This window comes from Pyxicephalus adspersus, chromosome 7 (assembly GCF_032062135.1).
Source record: "Pyxicephalus adspersus chromosome 7, UCB_Pads_2.0, whole genome shotgun sequence".
NCBI classification, from domain to species: Eukaryota; Metazoa; Chordata; class Amphibia; order Anura; family Pyxicephalidae; genus Pyxicephalus; species Pyxicephalus adspersus.
In genome coordinates, this window is record NC_092864.1 from 12815688 (window position 1) to 12839976 (window position 24289).

The 24289-nt window shown below is 37.1% G+C and overlaps 1 protein-coding gene and 1 long non-coding RNA gene across 2 annotated transcripts; both read left to right on the forward strand.

Moving 5' to 3' along the window:
* The first annotated feature begins 14530 nt into the window (after positions 1 to 14530).
* Positions 14531 to 20116, forward strand: LOC140334755 (uncharacterized). The gene is made up of 11 exons (XM_072416995.1): positions 14531 to 14561; positions 14664 to 14782; positions 14958 to 15131; positions 15393 to 15595; positions 16177 to 16277; positions 17374 to 17486; positions 17768 to 17947; positions 18232 to 18431; positions 18547 to 18653; positions 19666 to 19781; positions 20078 to 20116. Exons 1-11 carry the CDS (start codon positions 14531 to 14533, stop codon positions 20114 to 20116), a joined length of 1383 nt encoding a protein of 460 aa, XP_072273096.1.
* LOC140334537 (uncharacterized) lies at positions 20117 to 22487 on the forward strand. The gene is made up of 4 exons (XR_011921581.1): positions 20117 to 20218; positions 21315 to 21418; positions 21740 to 21858; positions 22341 to 22487. It is a non-coding gene; the product is annotated as an uncharacterized lncRNA (long non-coding RNA).
* The last annotated feature ends 1802 nt before the right edge of the window (positions 22488 to 24289 follow it).

Here is a 24289-nt window from a genome sequence, read left to right on the forward strand (position 1 = left end):
GAAAGTGTATCTTTAATAAATCAGGCCCATTATGTTTTCATAGGCTTGGTAAAACAATGACCCTTCTTTTTTTTTATTTCGTCCTATCTTGTTTATCTCTTGATGTTGTCTGGTGGTCAGGTCTTATGGCATTTGATTTGTATCATTCCAATATTCTAGTCTTGTCTCTTGGTCTACCTAACTCTGTACTTACCTTCTGCTGACTGGCCTGCCCTTTGTTCTATTGTTTATCTCTTCATGTTGTCTGGTGGTCAAGTCCTGATTTGTGTCAACCTTCAAGTGTTGAGTCTTGTCCTAACTGACTTACCTTGTACTTACCTTCATCTGAATGGTCTGTTCTTTGTTCCCTGCTGTCTGCTCTTCCTGCTTATTGTCTTATGTTTCCTTGCAAGTCAAACATTTTTGTCTTGTGTTCCTACAGCCTCCAACACTCTGATGATAAAATGCAAATAACTGCTTTTTGTTGTATTGCTTCCATTGTTTTGTGTGTTCTATATTTCCCAGAAGATAATAAGAAAGAAAGAAACATGACAGTGGACATATAGTGCCAGATTTATCAAATCATGGGATAACCTGGTGATCCAGCAAACCTGTAATGGATCTGCTCCATGACTGAACAAATGTGCCCCATATTAGCAATTATGTTTAGCAATGATAGCAATGAATTTAAGAAATCCAATGCAGGTTTGCTGGATCAACTCATGATAGTCCATTCTCTCCAGTCTTAAGGAACTTTATTAAATTAGGCCCTTACCTAGAAAATAATTTGATGCCCTCGTGTTTTAATTATGCTATCACATCAGTCGATGGCAACAGAAGGCAGCAAACATTCGCCTGTCATACAAGATGGTACATCATGTGACTAAAAACCTAGCTATTGCCATGTGATTTGGGCTGTAAGGGTGGGATAGAAAGTTTGAGTAGAGGTGATCCTATCTGAGCATCATTTCCCTAGGCCCATTCAGGTAAAATTTTATGACTAAATGCATTGCCATCTGGAAAACACAAATTTCATTTCTCCTTAGCTTAAAATAACCTTTACAATACATAGGGTAGTGAGGATGGCAGGGGTAGATGAAAGGCTACTTTAAAAGGGCCATAGATGATTTTTTTACTTAGGGTGATAAAAATGGTCTTTTGACTATCCTGTTAGTTGATTTTGGGGTCTTTAGTAGGGAAATGTCTTATCTCGACTTCTAACTTTTACTCCCCCAGTGCCTGAAGTTTTACTAAAATGAGAAACCCAGGAAGGTTTTCCTATCCTTAGCAATTGACCGTGGGAGAAGTTGGTGCAAAGTGATTACGTAAAACATTTGTATGCCCCAATGAAGATCTAAAATAATTTATATTGCATTCATTGTTACAATTAGGTTTTATAATAGTTTAAATATTATTAGAATTAAACATTAATGTAAAAAGCTAAAAATTAACTTTTATATTTTATTTTTTTAGTGTCCATCTCATGTGCAGTCTGGTGAGTACACAGATTGTTATTTAAGTATTAATCTTTTCATTTCTAGTATATGGGTAACAAATGAAATAAGTGAGTACTTAATAATGTTTTTTCTTTGGCAGGTCTTGATCTCTGCTCCAACTTTGTTGGGATGTGAGTATCCTCTTTAAATAAAATGTTCTGAGTGTTTCACAAATTGCATGTAGAAAGTTTTAGGTCACATGATTCAGTATATGATCAGCATTACATCTGAAGGTGGTATGTTTTCTTAAAGTTAACCAGTGTTGGATGTAGCCAACAGCAGGCCCCTATGCCAAATTGACTTGGGGACTCCATGGTGGTCCCTTGTGGCTGAGGGGGGTATGAGGGCACTCTTTGCACTTCCCTATGTCTGCCCCTGAAGCTAGGTATTGGATAAAGTAAAATGGGTTAGAAAATCTATCTGGTTTCCTGGGGAGACTTACCCTCTATTTGTCAGTTTGTTCAGTTGAACTCTGTTAGGAGCTAATTTTGAACACATTACACTTAATTAAACTATATCTTGTACTTTGCCTAATAAAAGCCTACTGTTCCTTTCCCTTCTTTACTCTTGAATATAATCAGGCTTGGCAACCCTAAACTACTTAAACCTGGTGTAAGCCCTCCTGAGACCCTTAAGCCTCTTATCCTGAAAGGGGGCTTAATACTGCCCAACTGTATAAAAAAAATTAAAAAATAGGTTTTGCCTCTAGATATATAGATATAGATCTGTAGATAAAAATAACTTTATATCAATATCTTTAATACCTCATTATATTAAATATAGTTTATGTGTATCTCTGTGACACTGTTTTTATGTATATTATTTGGCATGGTGGAAATGTTTCTTGCACAATTATAGTTTTATTTATTACCTTTTAATACTCTGTGTCACTTTATATTATATTTATATATTTGTCTTTGTCTTTTTCAAACCTAGTGACGACATTGTTTATTTTCTGGAAGATCCCACATTTGATGTGTGCTCCATATCTCTGCAACACTATTCATGTATAAATGTAAGTTTGTTTGTGTTTTATGTTTTTTATGTGAAGATTACTACGGTCATTTTTCAACAACTGCATTGGTAAAGCTTTGGTGTGTGTTGCAGAAGCGGTTCACTTAATTAACCAACATCACACCACACTTCCTATACTCTGCTTCTATATTCCCACCTCCCCTCTTTCATGCAATTTGCCATTCAAAAAAAAAAGAAAGAAACTGCCTTCCATCTTGATTTTACTGATAAAGTCTACTGGGGGAAGGGGAGCAAAATGCATCAGTTGAAGCTAGAAATTGTGTTCAGAAGAATTCAGAAGACCAACAGATGAATTGGGTGTCACCCAAGTACTTCTTGTACTTATTTGAGTGAGACCTTCACATTCCCCAATGTGACAGAGGAACCTAACAATGTTATAATTTGATTTTCTGATAACTGTATGATTTCTTTTATGTTTAATAAAACTTTATATCTCAGGGCAATGTAACCAATGCAGCATGCCATTGCAATACAGAGTTTCTAATAAATATCAGGGGTGGGCTGAGGCCATCAGACAGGTGACCCGCAGCTCTGGCTGGTGCACCCCCCAGCGGGGTCAGGAGAATTACCCCGCTTGGAGGGGTTTGCACTGGCCAGAGCCGTGGACCGTCTCCTGTACGCATCGCAGGCTTAGGGTGCTGGGCGCGTTGTGTCTCTAGACTGACACACAGTTCCCCGCGCATGTGCAGTGTGTGCATTTAGTGGTCCGTAAGCTCCAAAATGTTGGGGACCACTGATATATATGATTACCTTTACAGTCTGATTGTACAATCTGCTCTGCGCCCCAGGACAATGTGGGGCCTGGGGCTCCCCGGGGACACATGGGAATGGAGGTGGGGGTATCAATCATCTGATAAATTGAGCTGATTTATGGAAAATACAGGGGACTGGGAAAACTGGGAAACTCAGTATTTGCCACTGGAAATCCAGGGCACACTTTAAGGACAGCCATGACACAGGGAATGCAATTGTAATAGGAAGGAGTTCATATGATTTGCTAGTATGGAGACTAAAACATTTTGGTACTACCATGTCTTTTTTTCCATCTTTAGGGATTTTCAAGGACAGCATCAAGGCTCATAAAGAATGCATCATGGTGACAAGGTCACATAAATTGATTTATGTCTTTTTGCTTTGTCCACAGCTTGACAGTTTGCCAGAGAATATAGTTTTTAACATCCTGTACTGTGTTATTGGAAGCGAGGATGCGATCGTTACACAGGGAGCATACTCATTATTCTTCAGCAAGCTCAACGTGACCACTATTGCATCCGTCCTAAACAGGATCAATACCCAGGTAAGCTAATATATATATAATTCTCTTTATTAGCTGCCCCATTGGTAGCACATACTCACCTTCCCACCACTCTCTCTCCTTTTATTTGCCTGATACATGAGACACATAGGTCTTGGGATATGGAGTATGGGGATAGCATGCCCAGCACATAAGTGACAGGTGCTTACAAAGAATCCAGGGGTGTATCAGATGGACATACATCATCATTTTTACAAACTTTTCTCTTTCAGGTTGCATCTTCCATCATAACAGCTAACAGTAGAAAGTATCTGTTGAATGCAGTGTGGGAAAGACTCAGGCAAGATCCAGAATATCTGACCCCCGGTGCACTAGGTGCCTGGCTGCAGGAGAAGCTGTACTACTTTGTACCCACCATCAACTCTAATATCCTGAACTGCATAACCACCACCACAGTGACATGTGATGGACTGGAGGCCATGTAAGTCCAATATGTTCACATTGCAAGGGCTCCTAAAGCAGAAGTAGGTCTATAATAATATTGGATGAGGAATACTTTGTTGTAGAACTATCGTTAACCAAATTTTTATTCCTTGTAAATTCCTAGTTTTGTTTTTTTTCGTCTCAGTGCCGCTGATCTCTTATTCAAACACTTCCTATCGTCAGTATGATTTGTAAATTCCTCTGGCGTGGCCTACTGATAATGACGAAGGTGGAGTCTGTCTGATCAATGTGTGTTGGAATGAATAAGGAGCTTGAGGAGCTTGATAGAAGGATTAATAATTATTCTATAATTATATAATTATAAACAGTATTAGAAAAATGCAAATTATATAAACATGTCAAAATTTATAAGATTTTATTAAATACGATGAAATCTACTTTGAAGCCCAACTTCACTCAAAATGTTTGGTAAACTGATGAAAGAATAGGCAGGGATTATTATTGGTGTCTATTACTTCTTTGGGAAGATCCCGTATAGATCATTCAACTGTCCAAATTGGTCTAATCTCCAGTAAGATGGCGGGTTTAATCTTTATGTGGCACCACGTAATACAGACATTGGAGGTAAACCTTGCTGTCCTCTTCCTTTATTTCAGTGTCAGGGCACTGGATTTGCAATATTCTACATTTAGCAAAGAATCTCAAGCTGAAATTGGAATGTGGATAACCAGTTTCATCAAGTCACGCTGTGAGTATACAATGTTAAACACCGCCAAAGTGCACCGTTCCAGGCACACCTTATAACTAAACACCGAACATTGTCTATCAACTATATATAGTTCCTTTCAATACGTTTATCTCTTTATGTTTGTATAGCCATTAGGGTAAGATCAAAATGTTTTAGTGAAAACATATATTTAGTTTTCTACCACTGCTCAGGCTGGGAACTTGTCCCCCAAACTAAAGGACACAATTGAGATGTAGAGGACATCAAAACTTCTAGATCCATTCCAAGTTTGCTGGGTCACCCGAGTTCCCTCAAGAAAGTCTATTTTCTCCAGTCTCAGAAAGCATTGATAAATCAGGCCCAATGTGCCTAAATACTACTAGATTTACAATGATTTGGATAAATGAGAACCTTCAAAAACAATCTAGAGAATGTTATCTGTCTAGTTTATTACAAACTGTTTTATGTTTGTCTCTGTAGCTTGCCTGATAAACACCGTAGGAAACTCAATTACATCCTACTACCAGAGTTTTAGGGTCGACATGAACTATGAAGACTTTGAACTGGCCTTTGGTAGTCAGGACTTGGTAAGTTTTCAACCTTATATAACTTATCATAGGCAGAGGTCCTCTATCCAACTTGGGTTTTAATCTTTAAGGTGTAATTATTTACATTGTATGGTATGGTCACATTGCAATACAAGATTTCTCCAGGATGTGACAGAAATGTCACTTTTACTTTAAACTTTAGCTTTTCATTCCATGAAAAAAATCTCAACAGGATCTAAAGTAGCACATTGCTTATTGGCACAGACTGGGATGGGGTGGGCAGTTTTATTGTTCGATTGGGCATGCTGCAAGCACCTGAGCTGATCAAAAGAGTAATCAGTGGGAGCAGTATAGTCAAGCGGCTTCTCCTTCATTGTCCAGTTAATTTACAGTTTAATTACAGTAGACTTCAATTTTGGTGGGTAAAACAGTTGCCAGATATATTTGAGTTTTAAGTTTTACAGTTTACTTCTGAATCTAACTTTTACGATTCTCTCAGGATTAGTCTTCTTCCCTGTTGATTTCCTGTTTTTCTTGCAGAGCTCTGCACTCAGCTCCTTCACTGAGATCCAAGTGCTGCAATATGTTGAACGCACCCATGCATTTGCCAGCTATGAATCCGCTAATGCGGTCCTTAATCTGCTGGAGGACAAAGAGTTCTCCTACGTCTTTACATTCCTGAACAGCTTACCAGAGGGCAAATATGACCGAGATGTCCAATATTCCTTGCTCAACAATTTCTTCACTAAACTAAACAGCATTCAAGATCCACTCTGTAAACCTCAACTACAGACCATCTTCCACGGCAAAATTAGTAATCTTCTTTTAGTTGCCAATGAAACCATCTTGCAGAAGTACACTCCAAAAGACTGCTCTGATTTCCAAGACTTGTAAGTGGGAAAAATGCCATGTTCGTTTACACTGCCTTTATGTAAAAAGATGTTTACTAACTTAGAAGAACCTTTAAAGGTTCTGGGATGTTGAAGCCACTGTCAGATTTTCTGTTGCCTGAACCATAAAAAATAGAATATATGTCTTGACCAAGTGTATTTGTTTATGCCTATTTTTAGTGTATGCCAGCAGACGTTTATTTCAGAGAAATGATGGTCAACAAAGTTTTCTGATCCTTTACCCTATTATTAGGACAGGTTTGAAAGTAATGTCTGCTGGTTCCATAGCCCTTGTCCAACGCAAGATGGCCCAGTCTGGTTTAGGTTGATCATATTGGAATATGCTACTCTCATATTCCATGTCCATTTTACACAAGTTTACCTGGATTTAATAAATGGTTGTGTTCAGGGTGAACACCATTACCATTGACATTACTGATATGTGTATGTTCCCGAATCAAATTACCTATATTGTAATTCATTATTTCTTCACTTACATTCCCATAATAATACTTGATTATCTTCACTGTATTTGTATAACTGTAACTAGCCTTCTGATTGATAGTTTGACACATTTCTCTTGTAATAAGGTTGCTCAAAGTACACTGTTTGTGGTGGTGGTGATGGGTATTTGGTAGAGTTTGACTTCTAAAAAGGTCATTGCAAAACGTGGGTTTGGCTGATTAAGGTTATGACCGGATTAGAGGTGGCTTTTTGGGTGAAGCTTCAAGTAGAAGAAGACATGTACCACCCTTCCTTCACAATGATTATAATTTTATGTAATATCTGCTATCTTGGCAATCACTCTTTGATATACTGAGGTCAGGTGGGGATCCATTTGATAAGATTTCCCTCCATTCTCCAAAAGGACCATTCATTGCTTGAGACAAACAATTACACTTACAAACAGTATTGGGATGACATATGGAAGCACCATGGAGTCTGTTCCTCACATACACTAAACCCCATTGATTGCCAATACAATTGCCATCCTCAAATGTATTTATGTATATGGTCAACTGCAAGCATCGAAGCAGTTGATCACTGATTTGAAGTGAAACTGCCCACACCAATCTAAAGCTGCATTGCAACAAAAGCATCATTTGATTGAAATACATTCCTTGCTTATTGTTACTGTTTAATGTTCACACTTGTTTTTCCTTTTTTATATAGCTTCCAAGGGTTTGATCTCATCTATGACAAACTCTCTAACGATGCCAAAGAGGTATTGTACAAACACAGGTCAAAGTTTTTGGATGACGAGGCCACTAGATCAGGTAATAAAAAACATACAGCTTTACTAAAAGCAAAAAATAATAACTAGGAGCCAATCAGTGTGGTTCCTGGTCATGTAATCATGGTGAGAGTGGTAAAATATGAATGAAGTTCTATTTTCTTAGAAAAAAAATATATTACATTGATATAGTTATGCATTTTTGGCATAGAGAATACTACTAAAAGCAAGTTAATATATATTTTGCATATATGTTCTGTAATAATTTAGCATTAACGCTAGTCTCAGTTCAAACACCTAAGTATACATTTAAATTATGTTTTGTGAACTGGATTTTTTTATTCACTTGGCTTGATCACACTGCTTATCCAAATAGCTGATACCTAATAGCTTTGTTTAATTTTACTGCTTTCCGTGTCTCTTTCTTGTCCTGAACTAGCAATATCATATTGCCCATTGGTTGTCCAGTGAGTAGGCAGGTGACCCAGGATGCCATGAAGCTGGGGTTGTTGTAATTTGCATGTATTGGGTGGAGTAAACATTTTATTATGTATGACATTGCAAAATATAAACCAGCTTTATGATAAGTTCTCTGTTTAGGTTTGCTAGATCCAGGTTTTGCTGGATCGCCCAGGTTTTCCCATGATATTCTATCCTATCCAGTTTAATAAATTAGGACCAAAGTGACAGCCAGAGGTGTTCAAAGTTGTGATCTCAAGTGTTGTATTTTTCCTTAGGTTCTGGATGCACATATGGACTCAACAGTACTACATGGCTGAGGAAAAATTTTGGAAAATCAGTTGAATATGCAGACTATGCTGACCTTATTCGCCTCAATGATAAATTTGATGGAGTAAGTACTCTTTTTGCTTCTGGCTTGACTTCTTGAAGCAGCCTTTGCTAGGAATGTTATAGGAAGGTCTTCCTTACTTCTTGTTTTTGGTAGTGACTATTAGAATACAGTTTGGGCATGTGTTGATAGTATCAGTTTGAGATGCTTCTGAAATCATTCAGAATTCTTTGACATTTATCTGCAGTTGTCCAACTTTTAACCTGCATTAGATCTTCTTTAAATAGGTTTACCAGTCCTAGAAACTTTCATGTGAATTCAAAACCCATCAGGCACAAATCCCATCAACAAGATTTTGGTTAGTTAGTTTGGTTAGTGGTTTAGATTAGTAAGAACTGTCTATTATTCAAATATGTTCTTTGGAGAAATCTCTTCTTAACAACCCCTTCCAAAATAAAACCAACAAAAAAGGCTTTTACCATACACCATTAATTATGGACCAGTTCAAAAAGCAAAATAAACCTAAGAAATACAGCATGCATTCTCAATTGAATAACTAAAATTTTAGAAAACTCAGTCTTACCTAACCAATATAGCATGGACTCTGTTGCCTCTCATGTACTGACAAAGTCTTTTGTTCTTTTTTAGTACGAAGCTGTTACGGATCTGAATATACAGCAGACTATTGATTTGTTGATTGACACTGAAATGTTTACTTCTGCTTCTCCCGCTAACTATGAAAACCGTGTTTCAGCTGTAACTCAGGCCTGGAGGGATAAAGGATATGAGTACTTGTATGAATCTTTAACTACACTAAACTCCACTCTAATAAATGTGAGTTGTACAAACGAATGCAAATAATATGCGCATGCTAAAAATAGAAGCACTTTAGTTTAAAGTAAACATTTCAGACTGGGCCCCTGTGCTTCTGGGCCATATAACAGTCATGTAATTTGTAATGTCTATAGCTGCACCCTTGGTTCTACAGAGATGTCATCTCAACATGGTTCAAGGGGAAAGGCATCACCATCAAATATCACCATGTTGACCTCTTGACATGTTTCCTCCTCCACAGAATAACATTACGATCATTGTGAGTTTCAACGTACGGTTCCTTTTCTTGGAAGGCCTCTGGGAAGGTATAAAACTACAATTCCAAACGTTCCAATCAAGTGACTGGATTAGCATTACTGAGTTGCTGAGCTACTTTGAATCCGCAATTAGCTCTAAACAGCTTTCTGATCTGTCAGTCGACGTAGTTAAAGATTGCTCCAATCTGCAGGCAATGTAAGTACAAGTGGGAATGTTTCATGACTGCATGTTTGGGGCTGTTGTAGACTGATTGGACTGCCAAAAAGTGTGCAAACAAAGATGCATTAATTTAAAATTGAGGCTCCAGTATAAGTCTAAAAAAGTAATAAATTCAGGTAAAATGTGATTCAAAAGTCACATAAAAAATCCTTTACAATCCGTGACTGAGCTAAATGCTTTCCATTTGTGTCTCATACTTCTCTTCCCAGACATTACAACACTTAGTAGGTGGGTTTGAGCAGCAAATCCGTCAGTCCAGAAAGCAGGGGTGGCTCTAGATGAGGCCAGGTGCTGATTGACAAAATACAGGCTTGTAACTTAGGAGTCATAAAGCAATAGCCATGCCCAACCAATGTTTTTCCTTGGCCACTGTAGTGCCATATGTCATAGCCTACATAAGCATGACTGTGTGTGACTGTGAATTCTGTTCTGAATTCAGGAGCAGTGCAGCATTGCTGTCACACCATTACAAGAAGCTGCATTCATTGGACTTCAACTACTATAGTTTTGTATGAGTCTTTGCAGGGGGGGTAAGAGAAAACTGTCGTGCAGTGCGGATCAACCTACAATGAAGTGCTATATCCCCTTTATTTTAAAAGCAGCCCATAGTTCTACTTCAATACTCTGAAATAGAAAACATTTTTAGAGGGAGGATGGAAGAGTGGTCTATTGAAGAAGCTGTAGAGAAGCCTTCTGACAACTATAGGACCTAGGTGCAAAGCTATTTCCTTTAATTAAAACAGGTTTCTTGTTGTTTTTTTTTTTTTTTTGCCTTAGTGTGGGTAATTTAGGCTCCACTTACACGGATATGGATGGCAACACAAAATCAGATGTCGCCAACTGGATCTCTGGCTTCCTCAAGAATGAGACAAACAGTGAGTTTTTGTTTTTCACTTGGAATATTGGAATACTTGGATATTGACATTGGATAAATACACTCATTATTATGTTTTCCATCTTCGACACCTTAATCTCCATACTGCATTTTACAGTGCAGTACTAAACAATTACAAGTTTGTAGGAAAACTGTTATTCATTTTTTAATTTCTCATCTTTGAATTGTAGGCTGCACAGGTGGAGAGGGAGACTGGCTGGTTGAAAACTTTAAGGAATTTACAAAAGATGTTAGCATCGCTGTGATCATTGAAATCAATCCTGATTACGATTTGGTAAGAAAATTAGGATATAAATGGTACAGATATTAGGATCTCTGCATCTAATAGCGCATATGTTTAAAAAGTCACAACATATATTAAATTTTTCTTACAATGCCTGTGTGTTTTATCTATGTAGGCATAATCATATATCCATATAGAGCCTCAGATATATCAATATTTAGACAAGAGTCAGAAGGCCATTGGCTAAGTGAATGCTTAAAACACTTCTCTTTGTAAAGGTTTTCAATGCAATTGGTACTTGATCTGCTGCCAATCAATAGCCAAAATAGCCATGAAAAGCTCCATGTAATATGCTTCAAACCCACAAATTAACATTTGACACAAACACTGATCATCTCTAACTTTTACGTTTTGTTATTTTAGGAAAATGCTATAGACATGCTTGCTGCAAACCAGCTTGGAGAGTATCTCAAGGTGGACTCAGAGGCTCGCAACAACATAACAATTGTGGAAAAGGTCTTTACTGCACTTACCAGTGAAACCCATGAAATAAATTTGGAAAATTTGGGCAATTTCTGGGATGCTTTGGTTGTTGGAGATCAAAAGGTAGTGTAACCACCCTACTGTCTTTGCTATGATTGTTGCTTGCAAGTATGGTATATAATATATAGTGTGCAAGGATCGTCATAGCTTCACCAAACAATGCTATTTCTGTCTAGAGCCAAAAAGTTCATAAATACCACTGGCAATACTCACAGGGCAATAGTATTCCCTTTATGAATTATAGGAGTCATCTCTTTTCTTGCACTAGGCATTGCTCTGATATTAGGCATTGTACATGTCTTTTGCAGATGTAAAATGGAGGCCAGTAAGCATAAACAACACCATAGAACCTTGTCCTCTGGGGATATGAACCTACTTCAGTTTCAGGAACTGGAATAATCAAAAACTACCAATTCTGTAATTATTACCTGGGTGATTACTAGTCAGTTGAATCACAATCCCACCACCTATATCTCGTGAAGGCTGCATTGGTACAATTTCCTTGCAGTAGTATAAGTTTCAACTCTATTTTATCTGCCTAGAAATAAATGTCTTAATTGCAACTGCTCATCCATAGTTAAAAAAAGGAGTGCAAATTGATAAATACTTTAATGGGTTTATCATTAAAGGTAAAAGTTAAAAAAGTGCAGATTTCCAAAAGGAAACAAAGGAGGTCTCTTTACCAGGTCATCTACTGTGTGAAAAGGAATCACAAGATAAAATACAGATCATTGTTTTGCTTTTTATATTCCTCTAGTATTTTTTGTCTGTCCTAGATTAATTTATTTGTGGCATTCTGAATAGAAATAGATTTTTAATTATACGCACACCTAGTCTATTTAGTATAGACTGCAATGCAAGACTTGAAGCAAGAAGGCCAGCTTAAAAGCCAGGCAACCAGCATTTGCAAAAGATGAGTCTACAATAAGAGTCCACATGCTACTTCGTGAGAAGTCCTTGTTCTGAGTCTTTGCCCCCAAATTAAAGTATTTGAAAAAGCACTTTAAGAGGAAAGTTACTAATGGTTGCCAATTTATTCCCTTTAAACCAGGGGTTTTAAACCTCGGGTCCGCGGCCCACTAGTGGGTGTTTGACAGGTGGGCCATGGCTCTGGCCGGTGCACCTCCCTGCAGGGTCATGAGAAGGACCTCACTTGGGGGGGCACACCGGCCAGAGCTGGGGACCATGTCTCCTGTAGGCATCGCAAACCCAGGGCGGTGGGAAGGTTGTGTCTCTGGACACAAGCTGCCTACTCTCCCATCTCTCGTCTGAGCTTGCATCATGACGTCACTCTGGGGGAAGTTTCTTGACACATGGCTCCCCACACATGTGCGGTCCAGAGTCTGTGCATTTAGTGGTCCGTGAGCTCAAAAAAAGGTTGGGACCACTCCTTAAAACCACTACTTGTGACGAAAGAAGGCAAGATGTCTCCTAGGTTTTATCCAGCCATGTTTTTTTTCTCTTTAATAAATCCCTGTCTGTGTTGCACATAATGTACAGTTCCAATACCATGTAAAAGACTTTCCCCAGTTGAATAAAACTCCAGACTAATATATTTTATACTGTATGACTTAGGCTTGGGCATCAATAAACATTGCCATTGTTTTATTCTCTTCAGACTGAGGATTTCTCCGTTGAGGTGTCACATTTCATGCTGCAAACCACAGTTGAAGAAATCTCCTTCAGTGTGGCCACCCTTACCGCAGAAGAAACCACTATCTGGTTCGAAGAAAGGTTGCAAATTGTTTTGTCTGTGATCGACAGTGAAATTCTAAATTTGATCAACGTGGAGACAGTAGGATGTGGATTCCAGACCTCTTTGTAAGTGTTGGTGTGTTACACTTTGAACTGATAAACAGAAACAATGAAATTGTATCAAAACCCAAAAAACTAAGTTATCTCCAACAGCAGCACAGGCAGAAACAGAAAAAGCACATTTTTAGAGTAAGGCTAGAACCCCTTTCAGCTTATGAGTACTATTTGTGTCCATGTCCATGATTTTCCATATTTTCCTGCTTGGTAAATCTAGTGCCACTGAAACAATGCAATTACATTTCCAGAGCTCCGTCAGAGATACAATAGCAGCCAATGAAACCCTGCTGCAAAGACATAGTGACAGTGGTGACAGAAGGTTAATTTTGGGAAACTTACCATTTTGAACCTCTGTGTTCAAATCTAACTAGAATGCAGGCCATTTTTTAAAACAAAAAAAAATTAAAGTATTTTTTTTACTAATTTCCACGTGCAACTGTTTTTCTTTCAATGATGAGGAGTAGTTAATATTTAGCCACCAGCTGCAAAGTGTGGCACCTGCACTCAACCCTTCAGTTATATTATATTAATAATTAAAAAATACTTTTGAACCTTTAATAAGGCAAGATGAAGAAAAGGAACCAAATTTTGGTTTAAAAATTCAAATCCTTTCAAATGGTTCAGTCGAGGAATAGGGACATAAAAGTGAATTGCGAGTACTTGTTTTCATTATTGAGTATTATTATTTTTTTCCTTTTGTCTGACTGTAACTTTTCTCTGATAGTGTGGGGGCCCTTAGCTCTGTCTATTCCAACACACCTGATGAAAACAGAGGGGATGTCCTTGATTATATTCAGAAGTTCTTGTCATACGATCAGCAGAGCAGACCAGAAGGTAAAATCTTTATTAAATCATTGGTTATTTTGTCATTGTCATTTTGTCATTAGTCATTGATCATTTCAAAAGGGGACAGGTGAATGAGTTTATAGCAAAGTGTATTGCTTCTAAAAGTTCCAAAGCTTGTGCACTTACAGGCCAGAGATTGAAAAACCGCCTCAGTAATGGGGACATGACCCAGATTTGTACCTGTGTAGGATACAGTCCCAAAGCAAAATAATTACCACTGACTCTCCAGTATCCCACTTTAAGTGAACCTGGCTACCAAAGTTCAGCCTTATTAGCTAGAATACCACAAACTAAAGCTCTCAATTAAAATTTAAAATACTCAGAGCTCAGTGAATGTCTCTGTGCTCAGGCTTAGTGATAGAAACAAGGAAAGCCCATTAGACTTGTTTGTGGAATGGTTGAACGTATAAGAATTATTCTTCCTAATAGCTTCAGGTTTTAACTTCCAGTTCAGACAAAAGAGTCCTATTTCAAGCTGACCCTAGAGGGTTATACCTTTTGCATGATAGACAAAAACTCTGATGGGGTGGCTGGTAGTAAAGATGAAGGGACCATGGGTTTCATGTGTATTCATATGTATTGTGTATAAAACTGTTGTTCTCTTTACATATCTCTCTACTATTTGTTGCCCCTAGATAATAAATGCACAAACCAGGAGACCAGCACCATCAGTTATATCGATGGCTATTTTGCAGACTACTCTGTGGATATCAGCTATGAACAGCTAACCTCTTACTTCTCAAATTTTGATGTGGTATGTAATCAAATCCCAGAGGACAGACATTAAGACCTTGAATAATTTGAGCTATAAAGCATAACTAAGTTCATTTAGCAACCATGCTGAAAAAACTGCTAGGATAAAATAACCTCATAGAGTCTTATTTATGAAACACAATCCCTTTGTATTATTCTCTTTTTCCACCCGTTAGTTTGAGACAGGAGTCATCCAGAAACTGACCAGTGACCAGATTGGAGACATGATTGTGCAAGAGAATGTTTATGAAAGTGAAGAGAAAGTCACCAAGGTCTTTGAGTACCTCCAGACTCAAACAATTGAGATCGTAGATGCTGTTATGACCCGCTTCTCCAACACCAGCTTCTCGGTAGGTATTTTCCTAAGTCACCATAATATACTGAATAATAAACAGTCTGGCTGGAACCTTACAAGATTGGGGAAGTCAGTTGTAGTTTTTTCAGAGAAGGGCATTATGCATGTTTTAAGTTCGAATGATCATCCAAATGAATGTAACGGAAAAAAAGGACCCAGGGTCATGGACCAACTGGAAAAAGCAGTTTTATTCTTGGATTGAGAAAAAACAGCATCATTTGTAATATACTAATTGCCTTTTTCTTTTCTTTATCAGAAAAACATTCAGATTGAAAATGCTGCTGCGGGAGAGAAGATTCTTGAATACTACTTAAATATCATTAAGACTGAAATAACAACATACACCACAACAGACATAACACTGCTGTTTGAAATCAAAATCCGTATTCTGGTTAAGTTCTTTTGTCAAGTCACTCTGTCTTGGTTTTCAGTTGAGACCTGCGATATCAATAGTGCCATGTAAGTGCTTTTTAAAAAGGAAACCGTTTATCATGTTTCTCAATGTGTATTCCCAACAGGGATGTATTGCTTGCTGCTAGATTCTTATACCAGAATTTTCTTTCCTGACTTGCTATCCAAAGGCTCTAAAAGTGGATGGTACATTAAAGCAATTAGTGTATATTCTAGAGGAGGTCAATAAAGTCATTGCTAGTAGTTGAAAGTTAGTTTATTGCAGTGTTTCTAAACCAGGACTGTGTAAAGCTCTAGGATTACTCCAGAGGTCGGCAGGGGTTCCTTGAGCAATGAGCAGGTTGGCCAGTATACCAGATACCAATGATCCTTTTGGGTATCTGTAAGGGTGACATTCTTCCCACTGACCAGTAATGTAAGAAGCATTATTCCTCCTGACCACTACACTTATATACTGTGAGTTGTGGGTATAGTAGTTAAAGCCGGGGTTCCCTGAGGACCCGAAAGTTATTTCAAGGGTTCCCACGTCTTAAAAAGAGTGAGAAACACTGGTTTAAAGTTATATACTGATACTTTAAGTGCTGGTTTATGTCAAGCATGACATTTTTATATTCTGAAACAATTTGCAGAGTGGAACATTTAAACAAAGCCTTCAGCGAGATGTCCGATTCCACCAGAACAGCTATTGCCAACTGGATTCTCAGCAACCTCAAGAGCTCCAAGCTTAACGGTAAATATTAACATATTGCCAAATAACTCCACCAACCAATATTCACATGTTTAAATCTCTGACTTCTAAATGAAATGCTGTTGTGGTAAGTGATGTGTGTTTGTGTCAGTACACGAGGTAATATTGTGTTTAACTTGATACAAAAATTTCAAATATCTTTATAGATTTTTAGCAGAGCTTGAAAAGAAGTTTACTTTTAGGAGTGTGTGGTCAGGCTTAGTTTAAGTAGGGTTCAGTGTAAAATAATTTAACATAAAAGACTTGTTATTAGGGAGCTCCAGATTTCAGCTTCCAGCTTTAAATACAAAAACCCTGCTTCAAGAGCGCACCGTCTGGGAATAGACAATGGCCCTGATTTACTAAAGTTCTCCAAGACTGGGGAAAATACACTTTCATCAGTGAAGCTAGGTTATACAGAAAACCTGGAATGGATTTCCTAAAAGTCAATACCTATTTGTTAGCAAATGTTTTCAATTCTGGACAAGATCCATTCCAGGTTTGCTGGATCACCCAGCTTCACTGGTGAAAGTGTATTCTCTACAGCCTTGGAGAAGTTTAATTAATCAAGGCCAATAACTCTGAGAGCATAGGTGGTAGTAAAGTTTGAGAAAGCCAATTGCAAGAATGCAAGTAGTTGGTATGAGTATTTATATATATTGTGTACAATAAAACAAAACAAAAAAAAGAATTAAATCATTATGTCACTATGATTGCTAGCAAAACTTCAACAAAAGCCTGGGTTACGTTTGGAAAGGTGTGAATACAGGCAGAACAAATGGTGGTATGTCAGTCTCATAAATATATAATTCTATCCTGACATTATACAGCTCATTTTGTTGATTCTCCCTCCCCAATCTGAGCTCTACTATAGAGTTGACGTTAGGAGGCAATACCAAGCCAGAATTGGGTACTTACAATGCTCCTATTAAAAATCTACTCTCAGTTATGGATATATGAAGACTGAATTAATTTGTGTCTTTAATATCTTGTTGGAATTCAGCTTTGAGTGTTGGTCAGAAGTATAAACCATCAAATGTAAAACTTGGATCTTTGATTTAGCTGAAAGTAAAGACCTTTGACGTTCTGTGTCTTTTAGGTTGCACAAGTGATTCAACTACAACAACCGAATGGGTAGTCAACACCATGAAGGACTTCTTCCAGTATACCACCCTGAAGGATGTGATTCAGATTAACCCACAGTTTGATGTAGTAAGTTAGCTGACAAACTTAAAGACCTGCAAAAATCATTGATAATAATAATTTGAATAATCGTGTAAAAAAGTCCAATATCAGACAGTTCAGTTGTAGATTTACAGTCATCAAAGCCACTTGCTCGTTGGTTAGTCATTATTGCTATTCTACTTTCAACCAATGGACATAAAATCATATAAATGTCTGCTTTTTAGGGGGGGGGGGGGGGTTGATAAACTGCCGGTTGTTTATAATCAATTAAAAAAAAAGAATGATAACAATGAAAACTTTCTTTCCAGTTGGAAGTCATCAGGTGGACCAGCCTATCACAGAAAGTTGAATATCTCTGCGACTTTAATGCTTTGACAAACAGAAATGTAACCATCACTGTTCTGGAGTCCCTGGGGGGAGAGGACAACGTCATCTCTGCACAGGAAGTGGTTACCTTCTTGACAGAATTTAATGCAGTTTATGAGAAGGTAATAGTTATAGATCTACCATTTGGTTTACTGTTACTCGGGTCTTCACTAAATTTCTGTTTGACTTCTTGCAATAACTGGCTAAGGGAAGAGGGTAAGTAAGTACTGCTACCCCATTCACAGAGAAAATGTTGAAATACCTATTGGAATAATAATAATCTAAATACCAAATGCCAATGACTTTTTAAATAAAAAAAAACATAATTTGACAAATGGGGAATATACTCTTGCTATTCTGCACTGTATGGATTCCTAAAAATAACTTTGGATGATTTCCCCCACAGCTCAATGTCAAGACCATGACCACGGAGGTGCAACAAGATGGCATGACTTACCTGTTTGACATTTATATCTCCGATGACTCCTTGACAGAAGAACAGATTTCATATTTCCAGGAGTCCTTCACGTATTTTGTAGCAGGCATTACTTCTGAATCAGTTAAAAAAATCCCAAATAATGTAAACTGTGACTCCTACAAGAGCTTGTAAGTACCAAGCACCTGTTGTATTTGTGAACTGTTCTTTCTGCAGATCACACTGTGACATCAGCTGGTTTTGTCATACAGCTCCTGAGATTTTCAAACACTTATTTTCTTCCAGATTCGGTGGAATTAGCAGTGCATATGATTACTTGTCAGACAATGTCAGAGAATCTGTGTTTAATCAAATCATCAACTACCTGGACTTCCAAGACTCTAGCTCTTCAGGTAAGACATTGCAGCTTTCTGAAATAAAGAAAAATGTCACCATTTAGTTCCAAAGGCATAAAACCTCATTAGGCAGTCAAGGTTTAAAACTTTAGCATGGGAATCTCTTCCTGTAATCACAAAGACCTAATTTCTTACATGGTTAAACCTATTTTCGTCTGTAGTACAAATAAATCCATTTTAATAAGTATATTTAGTTATAGGTATCAGGACATCACCCTCAAAAACAGTAACTTGAGTGGTCATCTTAAGAACTAAATTCACTATTTTATTTTAGTTTTTAAATACTTTTGCATTTTAAAGGGAATCCCATTACAATTTTCTCAAAAATATTCTTCATCCAACATATTTAGTGAACGATGGGTGATAGATAGATGTACAAGAATGACCCTGATTTAATAAAGCTCTCCAAGACTGGTGAAGATAGACTATCATGACAGACCATTGTGAGAATCTGGATGATTCAGCAATAGATCTGGTCCAGGATTGAAAACATTTACCAACTAATAGCAACTTTTTCTTAAGTAAACCATTTCTGGCTTGCTGGATCACCCAAGTTCTTCCATGAAAGTCTATCTTATCCAGTTTCGGTGAGCTTTAATAAATCAGTCCAAATGACCATCAAACTCATCAATCTTGCACATTCATATTTATTTCCCCTGGACAGATGTACATTAGAAATAATAGGCTAGCCAGGCCATGTAAAATATAAATCAGGATATCATGTCAAACAATAGCATATATATTCCTAAAATAGCATGATCCAATAGCTTAAAAGGGGCAAATGATCTCATATTATGATTGTTTAATCTGTTCAAAATAATCTATATTGGTTTAACTGTTGCACCACATATAGTCTAAACGTGTTAAATATTCTTTATTTAGTGGAAGTAGCACTGACATATACAAATCTAACATATGTGCATATTTCAATTTTTGCAGGCAGAAATTGACATATTTGTGCAAATATTACAAATGTCATGTAATCCCCTCTATTTTCAATTTCTTATAGATGTCTGTAGCAGCCTATACACTGACAGCAGAAGCTATATTCAAATCATTTTCCAGAGATTTGCCAGTGAAGCTACAATTTATGAATTTGAGAAATACTACAGCACATTTGATTCGGTAAATATAGTTTTTTTGGCTTACAATATTCACTTATTATAACAATTTGGGCAGAGATGCAAATACTGTATGCTAGGACCCTTTTGGGGATTGTAAGATCACAGGAATTAAGGGCAAATCTATTAAACAATGATAAACAGTGTTCACAAAAGCATCAATACCTTACATAGGTTCTAATTTTTTTACACCGTCCAAAACTATACAAATATATTATAAATATTTGGCTGAATATTTTACTTTATAGTAGCTGTTATTTCTATCATTTGTAATCATTTTTTTCTTGGTTTTGTTTCTAGTATTCCTGCCTAGATGTTTTCACTGGTACACAGCTATAAGGAATGGTTTGGAGGAAAACTGGACCTTGTGATCTCTAGTTGCACTGCCTCTGACATTGCCTCCCTTTCAACAGATATTGACTGTTCTTCCCAAAGCTACCTGTACGTCCACAATTTTATTAAAAATGTAGTTGGGGTTGGAGATCACATTTTAGTCTTTGCTTGATGAGTTCAACTATCTATTGACACATACTAAGATATATTTTTAAGTCACATGAAGTTTCATAACAAGCAGACAGTGGTAGCATTTTATATTGATGCATGGAAGTCAGGACTGGCTCCGAATAATTTTATTTAAAATGTCTGTCTGCAGATTAGTTGGTAACACAAGTTTAGGCACTGGGTGGAAAGAACACACAAAATAAAGGAAAGACAAAAAAAGACAGCACTAGTCTATAGGCAGACCACAAATTCCCTATAATTGTAAATTGGGTCCTGGCCATTAGGATAAAGCAGTTATATTTCATAACAGGTATGAAGCCTGGGCTATGAAGAAAACTGAAATATGTAATAAAACATACCATTTAATGGTAGCCCAGTCAAATAGAAACACAACTGAAACGTGGATAGAACCTGATTTATCAACCATAGCCTTACAGAAAATAACCCTATTCAGAGCCACAGAATATCCTTTTACTACCTGTAAACCCACCTAACTAATCATTTTGTAGGTCAATATAAGTATCTCTTATTCCGAGCATTAGTTTCTACCGCTAAAAGGCCAAAACAGGTGTCTTTTGGCAAAGGCAGGTTGAAGATCCCAGTACAGGAGAGGAGACCATAAGATTAAGTGTTTCAGTTTAAAATAGTGGAATGTGGTTATTGTGAGGATAACAAGAAGGTTTTTATTAGGATAATATGTGATGTTAATGATAGAATTACTAAAGGTCTAACTCATTTTATTATTTTCCTATGAGTAATATGATGGGCATGATTTATCAAGTTTCTCCAAGACTGGAGAAGGTAGACTATCGCGAGAGAACCTAATTGATCTAGCAAACCTTGAACAGATTTCTTTCAATCATTTGCTTTTATTTTGTGAATATTTTCAATCCCGGACCAGATCTATTCCAGGTTTGCTGGATCACCCAGGTATAGTCAATCTTCACTAATCTTGGAGAGCTTTATCTTGGAGATAAATCAGGCCCAATGGGTTGTGCAGAGTGAGTTGAGTTAATGATTTTTCCACTGTATGCAGGGTTAAGAGCTTCGGAGGTGTCTTTTCTGAACTGGATGATGACCAAAAATCAGCTGTGTTTAAGAGAATCAGAGAATTTAACAAAGGAGTCAAGGAATCCACAGGTATTGTAAGACGCTGAATAAAACCCAGTTTATTGTTATAGGAGCATTGTCCTAAAGCATGTCTCACTTCACTCCAGTCTCCATATTTGACCTGACCCTCCCGGTATATGTATATGGATGTGATAAAGGAGATGCAGAAATACATATACTAAGGAAAGGGCTGCTTCAGCCTTGTTTTGGTGCAGCCCACATTACCAGAACTGAGAGGGAGGGCCAGAATTTGGGAAAAACCTGTTACAAATATCAGTTGTTGTTCTTTTTGTATATGTCTGTCTAATCTATTTTAGAGATTGTATTATATTTGTCAATTCTTTTGTCTAGGAAATGCTTGTGCAACTGAGTCTGGAAGCAGCAGTGCATGGATTCAGGAGTTTTATGGGCCATTCTCTTATTTGGCTTCAATTGAAGATTTCAAAGCCGAAAACAGCAATTTCAGTGCAGTAAGAATTATGCAATATATGTTTAATTATTGTTGTACATATTAAGGTCCCCTTTTTGTTCATGCTTAGCTCTAAGCTTTGGCGAAACTAGCCTATTGATTACAGAACTCAAGCTGAATAAGACAGAGCAATTATTCCTCCCATATCAGACATCTTACTCTAAAGTTTCAGTTAAACAATATTGATCCACAAAGCAGACAGTGCCTGTTGTGCTGTTTCTTTAGCTTGCCAATAGTGCTCTGATAATTCTTTATCATTGGTTAAAATTTCAAGAGCAAAATTTAAAATGTAAGAGTACAATATAAAATGAATACAGCTAAAACATGTCTTACCATTAAAAACTAAAAACAATTAAGTTTTCCTTAAAGTATTTATTTAAAGTATTTATTACTTGGCACCTGTCATCTGGGCTATCTAATAGTGAACAAGAATTGAACTTCTAACCTCCCACATCTCTCATTTTGTCTGATCTTGATTTGTAGGCTTCAGCCCTGGATGTATGTTCCGGATCTCAGGTAGCAGATTACGCTATTCAGTCTGGAGCCCTTAAGGATGAAGAGGCCATCATTTCAGTGTTCGACAGCATAACTACCACAGAAAAAGTGAAAGACTTCTTAGACCAGTGCAAGAGTGCTGCTCCGGTAAGCTTTAAACTGTGACACTTGACATCTTTATAACTAGGAACATGGCAATAGTTCAATTCACACAAAAGTACTGTTATTAGGTGAAAATACCAGGCTGGTAATTGGTGTTCCAATTCAGGTTAAGATTGCTCACATGGATTAGGAATAACGCTCTATGCAGGCTCCTTGAGTCCCTACAACTTTACCTATCAATCCATGTCTTTATGGAGTTCGCTTTGTGCAAAGGAGCACAATTAGGCTGGAATGTGGTTAAAAGTATAAAATTGTCTAATGAGTTATGGTATACTGTAACATTGTTAGCATTGTTAGCTCCCTTTTATGAAATCAGTCATTTGGAGGGGTGTCCAAAAAACCTCGATCATATATTGCATAGCTCATCCAACCAACATCCAAACAAAATAGAAATATCAGTTTTGAAAAGGGTTGACTTTTATTTATATTGTGCCGATAGATAAAGAAGCATGGTAGGATCATGCCAATTGGTGGGATTGACTCTCCCAGTAAAGTGGGTTGAGCTGAGGATCAAGTAATAGAAAACTGTCATGGGTTTTAAACACTCTTCAGTTGAAAAATGTTGGATATAAATACATTTAACTGATGCTTTGCAATTAAAATTACTTATGAAAAATAGGCTGTACATACCTCTTGGCTGTCCTTCCTAAATTATGATTATAAATTATGTGTTAAATGCTTTGTAGGAGGATCTCCAAAACAGCCCAGTGGGAGATGTGATCCTGCAGAAAACCTTTGACCTCATCTCTACGGAAATATCTAATTTCAAGTCTTCTGATTGGAAGGAGTGGTTCCAGGTTACATTAAGATACATTCTGCAAAATATTAATGAAACAGAATTTGAGATGATCGTCTTCCCCTTGAACTGTGCATCATATCAAGAACTGTACGTACATTTGTTATGTCTAAATGCCAAAATATTGCATACAGCCACTTATTATCTGCCACTATTATCTGCAAACAGCAAGGAGAAATAGCTGTCTGTAGGCATTGAGGATCGAATAGGTAGATTGGCACAGCGGACACAACCTCTATCATCCCTCTTAGCGAAAGAAAGCAGATCCTTAGCTAGTCCACACAAGATCCAATAAGGCATTCAGTCAATGCTAGGCTTTGTTAATTTAAAATCTAGCATGCTATGCAAACTTGATATCATGGGTGGATGCACCTTATAAAGGACCTCAAAATGTAAGTTACCTAGAAAGGAAAATTTATGGTTGCAATAGGTTTAATCGGCAATATAGAGTAATCTCTATATTTCTCCTATCAGTAAAGATCTGTAGAAGCTTACTATTACAAGAGTGATTTGCTCATGCTTAATTGTGGTTGCTTTAAAGTTTATGTATACCATCTGACAGTGCAAACTATTTTTATTTCCTTTTCAGGTTGACTGGATTAAACAATGTGTATGATATAATGAGTGAGGAATCAAGAACTGCTGTATATAACAAATGTATCAGACCCCAGTTCAAATCTGTTATCAGTACAACAGGTAAACTAAATATTCTGAGTATGTTGGTAATGGTAATGTTGACTTTATTTGACAGTTGAAGCAATAATCATTTGTAAGATTCAATCTCTAAGTTTCAAGCCTTTCTTTAATGAAAAAAAAGGACATTTAGAATTGTTTGCGCACATTGATAAATCAGATTTGATCTTCATTTTAACCATACGTTTCAGAAAATTTCTTTATCAAGATTTACAACTTACAGTTCTCAACCATTTATATTCCTCCCCAGCTTTATTTGTGGGTTTGTCTTTCTGCACATCGAATT

Coding starts and splice junctions, on each gene's coding strand:
- LOC140334755 (XM_072416995.1), top strand. CDS start 14,531: ATGATAGACAAAAACTCTGATGGGGTGGCTG. Junction 17,948..18,231: donor TTAATGCAGTTTATGAGAAG/GTAATAGTTATA, acceptor TTTCCCCCACAG/CTCAATGTCAAGACCATGAC. Junction 18,432..18,546: donor TGTGACTCCTACAAGAGCTT/GTAAGTACCAAG, acceptor ATTTTCTTCCAG/ATTCGGTGGAATTAGCAGTG.